This window comes from Oncorhynchus clarkii, unplaced genomic scaffold, assembly GCF_045791955.1.
Source record: "Oncorhynchus clarkii lewisi isolate Uvic-CL-2024 unplaced genomic scaffold, UVic_Ocla_1.0 unplaced_contig_3994_pilon_pilon, whole genome shotgun sequence".
NCBI lineage: Eukaryota > Metazoa > Chordata > Actinopteri > Salmoniformes > Salmonidae > Oncorhynchus > Oncorhynchus clarkii.
The window spans coordinates 36157-45000 of record NW_027258944.1 but is presented as its reverse complement, the minus strand read 5'-3'; the positions used below and the strand labels follow the sequence as shown (position 1 = coordinate 45000).

The following is an 8844-nucleotide window of genomic DNA, read 5'->3' as shown; positions in this document are numbered from 1 at the left end:
TCTGTCTCTCTATCTGTCTCTCTCTCTCACACATAATGACAGACACAGTCAGGCAGCGTTGCGTTACTGTACAAAATAATTTATTTGTCAGCGTTAAAATCCCACTGCTGCTCTGCTCAAAACACAGAACAATATAGTCCCTCATTTAGAAAAAAAAAACATTTTTTAATACATCAAAACAACAACAAGAAAGGAAAAGATGGTGAAGGGCTGAAACTGTTTTCTTCTTGAGGTCTACAGTATCAAGGATTAGCCATAGAGGATATAAATAGCACTGACTTTTACACAGAAAATAAGAGCAATGGACTCCCCAGTAAACCCAATGGGGATTTGCTCCACCAGCCAAGTGTCAACAGTAAAAACTCATTATTATGTTCTATTCTTCATGAAACGAGTCCACAGAGTATTTCCAGCTAGCTGTTAGCATCGGCCTGTTAAGTTTACTGGGCTTTGCAGGGTAGCAACAAAACGAGTAATATCTGTCGGGAATATTGTAGCATATTTCCTCTGCTTTTGCTTAAAAACACGGGTTTCTGAGTGAAACTCTTTTATGAAGTAATTAGCGGCACATGAAAACCCAAGCATGACGTCTGACCAAAACAACGTAAGTTTCTACATGTCATCATTACTACACCGCGGCTCACACAGGCTGTATCCACTGGCTCTCAGTCCCATCAGCAACGTGGACCATTTTGCACACAGAATATCAACCTGCAACTCACAACAGTTTCATTTTTTATTTTCACTCAAACACCAAGACGGTATAATCCAAAAGGACACTCGGGTGCAACAAGCAAATATAAATGATGTAATTTAACGATAATCGATCAATAATCAATAGTGACTCCTTCGGGTTATGGGGGAGTCCCCCTTGTTCCTGCTTCCAACCTGCCTCCTGGGTTCTGCAGAGTCTCCCCCTGGCGTAATGTCATTTAGGGAAACCTCATTGGCTGAGGAAGGAGGATAAGTTATTATGGAACACACCACGCACAACAATGAACATCACTTCAGCCGCCACGCCCCCCCCTGTCTAAATGTTCCAGACGTCACAAAGTCCACCTCAGTATGGCTCAAAAGACAAGTTTAAGGTCCAAACCATTTAGGTACACATATTATTTTATTACGTTATAATTTATATTTGTTTTTTTGTTGTTGTTGTCCCAATCAAAATAATGATTGTCATCATTGAACAAAAAAAAAAAGATATTACTTGTGCTTGTCACAGTTGTAATCATAATGCCGCCAGGTCCTCTTCCCGTGCCTCGTGTAGCTCTAGTTTGTCTTTCTCCTCATAGGCTACTAAAGAGTTGACCGGAGGTTCAAAGGTCATTGAAAAGGTCACAGGGGTCAGCTTAGTGGAAAACCAATCAGAGGAGAGGGGTGAAAACCATGCGTTGAAAGAGAAAACTGTCACTGGAGATGAAAGCCACCATGCAATATTTATACCTAATCAAATCCACCTTCGAAACGGTCGGTCAGACTAAGGTCATCTGAGCCAATCACGTCGTCTGTCTTCACTGTTCCCTCTCTCTCCGGTTTTCCAGTCACTTTCTCATCAAGTTTTTTAGGGGGGGGGGGGGCGGGGAAATGTCTTATTTTGTAATTCAAATTAACATATTCATGTTTTCTGATATTTTTTTTCTCCGCCTGATGTTGTTGGGTCTGTAATAGTTTCAGAGAGATGCCATGCTTGGGCTGAACCCTGTTGGCTGTGTGTTAACCGTTGGGAGACTTCCTTAGCCACTGGAAGATCTGGCGTTCGTAGAGACTGTGCCATCTCACGTTGGCCTCCACGATCTCCACGGCCCGGGCCAACGCCGGCCCCGCTCCACCTCCACTGATCTGGATAAACTCCTTCAGCTGAAGAAGGGAACAGACAGACAGACACAGAGTCAGGTACGTGAGGGTATCCAGGCAACAATCAGCAAGCATACCTGTTGGAAAGAATACTGTGTGTATCTAGTGTCTAGGTACTCTAGATACGTTTAAAGTGCATTCTGGGAAATAATTCAAACGTTAGACCCAAAACAATCAGCAAGCATACCTGTTGGAAAGAATACTGTGTGTATCTAGTGTCTAGGTATTCTAGATACGTTTAAAGTGCATTCTGGGAAATAATTGAAACGTTAGACCCAAAACAATCAGCAAGCATACCTGTTGGAAAGAATACTGTGTGTATCTAGTGTCTAGGTATTCTAGATACGTTTAAAGTGCATTCTGGGAAATAATTGAAACGTTAGACCCAAAACAATCAGCAAGCATACCTGTTGGAAAGAATACTGTGTGTATCTAGTGTCTAGGCATTCTAGATACGTTTAAAGTGCATTCTGGGAAATAATTCAAACGTTAGACCCAAAACAATCAGCAAGCATCCCTGTTGGAAAAAATACTGTGTGTATCTAGTGTCTAGGTACTCTAGATACGTTTTAAAGTGCATTCTGGGAAATAATTCAAACGTTAGACCCAAAACAAAGCTGCAGAAGGGGCAGAAGAATTCAGACCAGAGTTACTTCCACGTAAATGTAACTTTATTTCCATTTCATGAGCTTTTCTCTATGCGTGTAATCCGACCTTGACTTCATGTGTGGGGAAAAGGTACGCGGTTTTGGGGTGGAGAGCAAAGAAAACTGAGCTCTTGAGGAAGTGTGTCTTCAGATACTCATAATTCCACCACCTTTTAAAACGCAAGGAAAACGATGAATACGGTCGAACAACCTGCCGGGTTCCAAGTGAGAAGAAAAAAAACCTCAGCCACTTTATTCTCTATTCTGAAGCCTACATTTTATATCATGTCATCGTGACATGGTTAATGTACCTGTCTTCATTCTGTCACGTCAGTGTGGTTGTTCCTGAGGGTCGCTAGCAATAGTGGATCATATTAAACGGATTACAAGTTGTGCAATAATTTGGGACATGAAGCCTATTTAAATCATTATGGAAGTCAGACCGGATAGAAGCAGGTTATAAACCTGGAGCCTGGCACCACCAGGTCCATGATTACCGAGGGTAGATTTATAGACTACTGGTTCAACTTCTACTGTACACTTTCCTGTAGTTTTTAGGTTCACCGTAAAGGCTCTCCAGCCCTGTTTATGTTTGATTCGTTCATACGTTCCTAACCCTAACCCCTAACCCTAACCCTAACCCTAACCCTAACCCTAACCCTAACCCTAACCCCTAACCCCTAACCCTAACCCTAACCCTAACCCCTAACCCTAACCCTAACCCTAACCCTAACCCTAACCCTAACCCCTAACCCTAACCCTAACCCTAACCCTAACCCTAACCCTAACCCTAACCCTAACCCTAACCCTAACCCTAACCCTAACCCTAACCCCTAACCCTAACCCTAACCCCTAACCCTAACCCTAACCCTAACCCTAACACCTAACCCTAACCCTAACACCTAACCCTAACCCTAACCCTAACCCTAACCCTAACCCTAACACCTAACCCCAACCCCAACCCCAACCCCTAACCCTAACCCTAACCCTAACCCTAACCCTAACCCTAACCCTAACCCTTACCCTAACCCTAACCCTAACCCTAACCCTAACCCTAACACCTAACCCTAACCCTAACCCTAACCCTTACCCTAACCCTAACCCTAACCCTAACCCTTACCCTAACCCTAACCCTAACCCTAACCCTAACCCTAACCCTAACCCTAACCCTAAATAACCTACAACATCTGATTATTTATAGATTTACCAATTGGTGCTGGAAAGGAGAGGAACGTGGGTGTATTCACAGGAGTAGTGGTATTCTTTCATCTCTATTCTGAACCTGTTCTCTTCATATATATATATATATATATTCTGTCAACAAGATTCCAATTGAAAGTACACCGTATTTAAAGAGATAGCACTAGATGAATGTACTGAAAACCCTATTGAATGACCAATTCATGAGAAAATATTTTTTGGGCCAGCATATGGGAGGGTATTCAGCTGTTGAATTACATTTATTCAGTGCCCGCAAGGGAGCCACACCTGCAAAGTCAGTTACGCACCTCCACATGGGAAGGGAGCCACACCTGCAAAGTCAGTTACGCACCTCCACATGGGAAGGGAGCCACACCTGCAAAGTCAGTTACGCACCTCCACATGGGAAGGGAGCCACACCTGCAAAGTCAGTTACGCACCTCCACATGGTAAGGGAGCCACACCTCCACATGGGAAGTCTGAATACAAACTACTGAGAAGTGCTTCAATCAAAAACACGTTGAAAAAAAAGGACTAGATCTTCACCTCCCGAGGGACGCAGCTGCTGCATTGCAGTGTGCTAGAGGCCTCACTACAGACACGGGTTCAAATCCCAGGCTGCGTCGCAGCCGGGCCGCGCCTGGGAGACACATGAGGCGGCAGAGAATTGGCCCAGCGTTGTCCGAGTAAGGGGAGAATTTGGGCGGCAGGGATGTCCTTGCCCCATCGCGTTCTGTGGCGGGCTGGGTGCAGTGCACGCTGACACGGTCACCAGGTGTGCGGTGTTTCCTCCAAACACATTGGTGCGGCTAGTCATCACTTCTGGGTTTAGCAGGGCAGTGTGTCAGCAAGCTGCTTATCAGGGCTGTGTTTTGGAGGACGCATGGCTCTCGACCTTCGCTTCTCCCGAGACCGTACGGGAATTGGAGCGATGGGACAAGACTGTAACTACCAATTGGGAGAGAAAAAAATGGTAAAGAAAATGTAAATAAAGAAATAGATTTCCTAAGTCTGAATCTGGGCCGAGCTGAACAGACAAACATGTCCTTTGCTGTGAATTATTACTTTGGAAGATGTCAGAGACACTTGTGGTCATTACAGAATAAAATAATGTTTAAGAAAGAAGACAAAATATCTCTGGTCCAGATAGGGCGGTGGCGGTCATGAAATGATAAAAATGCAAAACAGGCTGCAGGTGTCACGGTAACTGATGGTTAATTAACATAAATGCGTTCAGCATCTCCAGGCTTCTTCTGGTTAATTAACATAAATGCGTTCAGCATCTCCAGGCTTCTTCTGGTTAATTAACATAAATGCGTTCAGCATCTCCAGGCTTCTTCTGGTTAATTAACATAAATGAGTTCAGCATCTCCAGGCTTCTTCGTATACAAGACAAACATAAGCAGTTGATGCAGACCTTAGGAACATCTAAGGTCTAATAAATCAACTGAATATACATCATCACTATTATTTATTTTTAACAGGTCTAAAGAAACATTATGGTAGGAAGAAAATGTATTTCAGAAGAACAGAATATGAGTTGTCCTACTCTATGTTATCAGCGGCAGGGACTGGGAGACTAGTCAGGATCTAGGGAAAGATGAACGGAGCAATGTACAAAGAGAGCCTTGATGAAAACCTGCTCCAGAGCGCTCATGACCTCAGACTGGGGCGAAGGTTCACCTTCCAACAGGACAACGACCCTAAGCACACAGCCAAGTCAACGCAGGTTTGGCTTCAGGGCAAGTTTCTGAATGTCCTGGAGTAGCCCAGCCAGAGCCCGGACTTGAACCCAAACGAACATCTCTGGAGAGACCTGAAAATAGCTGTGCAGCAACACTCCCCAACCAACCTGACAGAGCTTGAGAGGATCTGCAAAGAAGAATGGGAGGAACTCCCCAAATACAGGTGTGCCAAGCTTGTAGCATCATAACCAAGAAGACTCGAGGCTGTAATCACTGTGAAAGGTGCTTCAACAAAGCACTGAGTAAAGGGTCTGAACACTTATTTTTTGCAAAACAATCTAGAAACCTGTTTTTGCTTTGTGATTATGGGTTAATGTGTACATTGAAGGGAAAAAAAACATGTAATCCTATTTAAAAATAAGTCTGTAACGTAACAATGTGGAAAAAGGAACGGGGTCTGAATACTTTCTGAATGCACTGCATTTTCACCCATCAGACTATTCTCCATTTAACCTTGTCTTTACTAATATGTCAAATTGGTTCAGATTTAGAATGGCCCATTATCAAATGGCCAGGAACAGGGGAAAGAGGGGCTCTCTCTGAAACTCTGTTCCTGCAGCTACCCAGTACTCTGTATTCCATGGGCTCTCCAACTCTGTTCCTGCAGCTACCCAGTACTCTGTATGCCATGGGCTCTCCAACTCTGTTCCTGCAGCTACCCAGTACTCTGTATGCCATGCTCTCCAGTTCTAGCTACCCAGTACTCTGCTTCTCCAACCCTGTTCCTGCAGCTACCCAGTACTCTGTATGTCATGGGCTCTCCAACTCTGTTCCTGTAGCTACCCAGTACTCTGTATGCTGTGGTCTCTCCAACTCTGTTCCTGCAGCTACCCAGTACTCTGTATGCCATGGGCTCTCCAACTCTGTTCCTGCAGCTACCCAGTACTCTGTATGCCATGGGCTCTCCAACCCTGTTCCTGCAGCTACCCAGTACTCTGTATGCCATGGGCTCTCCAACCCTGTTCCTGCAGCTACCCAGTGCTCTGTATGCCATGGGCTCTCCAACCCTGTTCCTGCAGCTACCCAGTGCTTTTCACAGTAAAACATATTTCATTAAACTGTCGACAGGCCCTTCTCCTCTGCACGCTGGAGAAAGGAACGAAGAAGAGAGAGGGGAGGAGATGGAAACGTACGGTGGTGAGATATTCTGGAGCTAAAGGTAATGTGTCAGCCTATTAATTATCATTTTTTTTTAAACGTTATCTATTAATAGGCTATTCAAAATCAAATACAAATCCCCTATGACTGTAGGAAAACTCTAAATGTGTTTAATTTAGGCTAGACCAATTCTGTACCAAAGATAATTTAAATCAGTATTTAAAAAATAATAATAATTCTGCCGTGTGTTTATTGCAGTAGTCTATGTATTGTGTAACAGCACAGTCATTATTTTAATTCATGTTTTCTTTTTCCAGGCTTGGGCTCATATATAGGCCTACTGTATGCATAAGCCCTAATATGCAGACGGATGTTTTGAATTACTCCCAGACACAAAAACAAACAGGAAGTTTCTTTGAAGTTCAGAACTTCAGAAAAGCTTTTTTTGTTTTTGTTTTGTTTTGCCAATTAGCGACTGCAGAGAACAAATAGCCAAATAAAACTCGTACTGTATAAAACATCCCTTTAAGGTTTAGGTCTCTTCTCTATGGTTCTGTCAGATGGGCTTACTGACATGATGCCCACTGATCAGTAGAAAAACACTATTACTTAAAAAAAAAGAGACTATTACTTTTAAAAAAGAGACTATTATTTTTAAAAAAGAGACTATTACTTTTAAAAAAGAGACTATGGTTCTGTATTATTTTTAAAAAAGAGACAGATGGGCTTACTGGACTGGTACTGATATTACTTTTAAAAAAGCCCATTACTGATCTTTTAGTGAGAGACTAAACACTATGTTACTTTTAAAAAACATTAAGAGACTATTACTTTTAAAAAAGAGACTATTACTTTTATTACTTTTAAAAGAGACTATTACTTTTAAAAAAGAGACTATTACTTTACTTTGAAAAAAGAGACTATTACTTTTAAAAAAGAGACTATTACTTTTAAAAAAGAGACTATTACTTTTAAAAAAGAGACTATTACTTTTAAAAAAGAGACTATTACTTTGTGGTGTGAAATAAAGGTATGGTTTTTAGAGAACGTTGGATTTTAAAAGGAGACTCTGTACCAGACTGTCTCCATCAAATCAATGTTAAGACAATTTAACAGAGCAGGACAGATTAGTAAATGGCATGTACCTGTTATAATCATACTGCTATTTAAAAGGCCAAAATCCCCAAGTTGGCATATATTCAGATTTATTTCACATTTTTTAAAAAGTATAATTTACAATGTAGTTAAATATATCACATCATACAATAAGCCAGTGTGTTACTGAAGACTGGGACACCTGAGTGAACCTTAATAAATGTAGTTAAATATACCACATCATACAATAAGCCAGTGTGTTACTGAAGACTACACCTGCCTTAATAAATGTAGTTAAATATACCACATCATACAATAAGCCAGTGTGTTACTGAAGACTGGGACACCTGAGTGAACCTTAATAAATGTAGTTAGATATATCACATCATACAATAAGCCAGTGTGTTACTGAAGACTGGGACACCTGAGTGAACCTTAATAAATGTAGTTAAATATACCACATCATACAATAAGCCAGTGTGTTATATCACATCATACAATATCACATCATACAATAAGCCAGTGTGTTACTGAAGACTGGGACACCTGAGTGAACCTTAATACATCATACAATAAGCCAGTAGTTAAATATACATGTAGTTAAATATACCACATCATACAATAAGCCAGTGTGTTACTGAAGACTGGGACACCTGAGTGAACCTTAATAAATGAACGCACCTCATTCAGCTCCGTCTCTGTGTTCAGGAATTCAGTCACCCCACTGATTAGCTTAGAGGTCATGAATAAGGCCTCTCCGTACCTAAACATGGAGAACAGAGGTTTTGTGAAGAAAACGCTTTTTACAAACACTGTTGTTCTACTCGAGCTTCGCTGAACACTGTTGTTCTACTCGGGCTTCGCTGAACACTGTTGTTCTACTCGGGCTTCGCTGAACACTGTTGTTCTACTCGGGCTTCGCTGAACACTGTTGTTCTACTCGGGCTTCGCTGAACACTGTTGTTCTACTCGGGCTTCGCTGAACACTGTTGTTCTACTCGGGCTTCGCTGAACACTGTTGTTCTACTCGGGCTTCGCTGAACACTGTCCCAAAGAGCTCTGGGGGAAGATCCAACAATCAAAAATGTCATTTTCATTCACTTCTACAGTATCTGGAATCTAGTTTGCATCAAGTATGTATCGTCTTGAAATCACAACACAATTTTAACGATACTCTTCAAAATCCACAAGTACAGTACTGT

General features: G+C 42.0%; 1 protein-coding gene across 1 annotated transcript in view; it reads right to left on the bottom strand.

The window, feature by feature from the left end:
* Positions 1-61: 61 nt before the first annotated feature.
* LOC139399217 (thyrotropin-releasing hormone-degrading ectoenzyme-like) overlaps positions 62-8844 on the bottom strand; it is a gene marked incomplete at its 5' end in the record, with an annotated part of 37504 nt that continues 28721 nt past the window's right edge. Inside the window, 2 exons of the mRNA XM_071144731.1 lie at positions 62-1860; positions 8324-8405. Of these exons, the coding sequence (XP_071000832.1) occupies positions 1717-1860; positions 8324-8405 (226 nt within the window). The remainder of the gene's footprint in view (positions 1861-8323; positions 8406-8844) is intronic.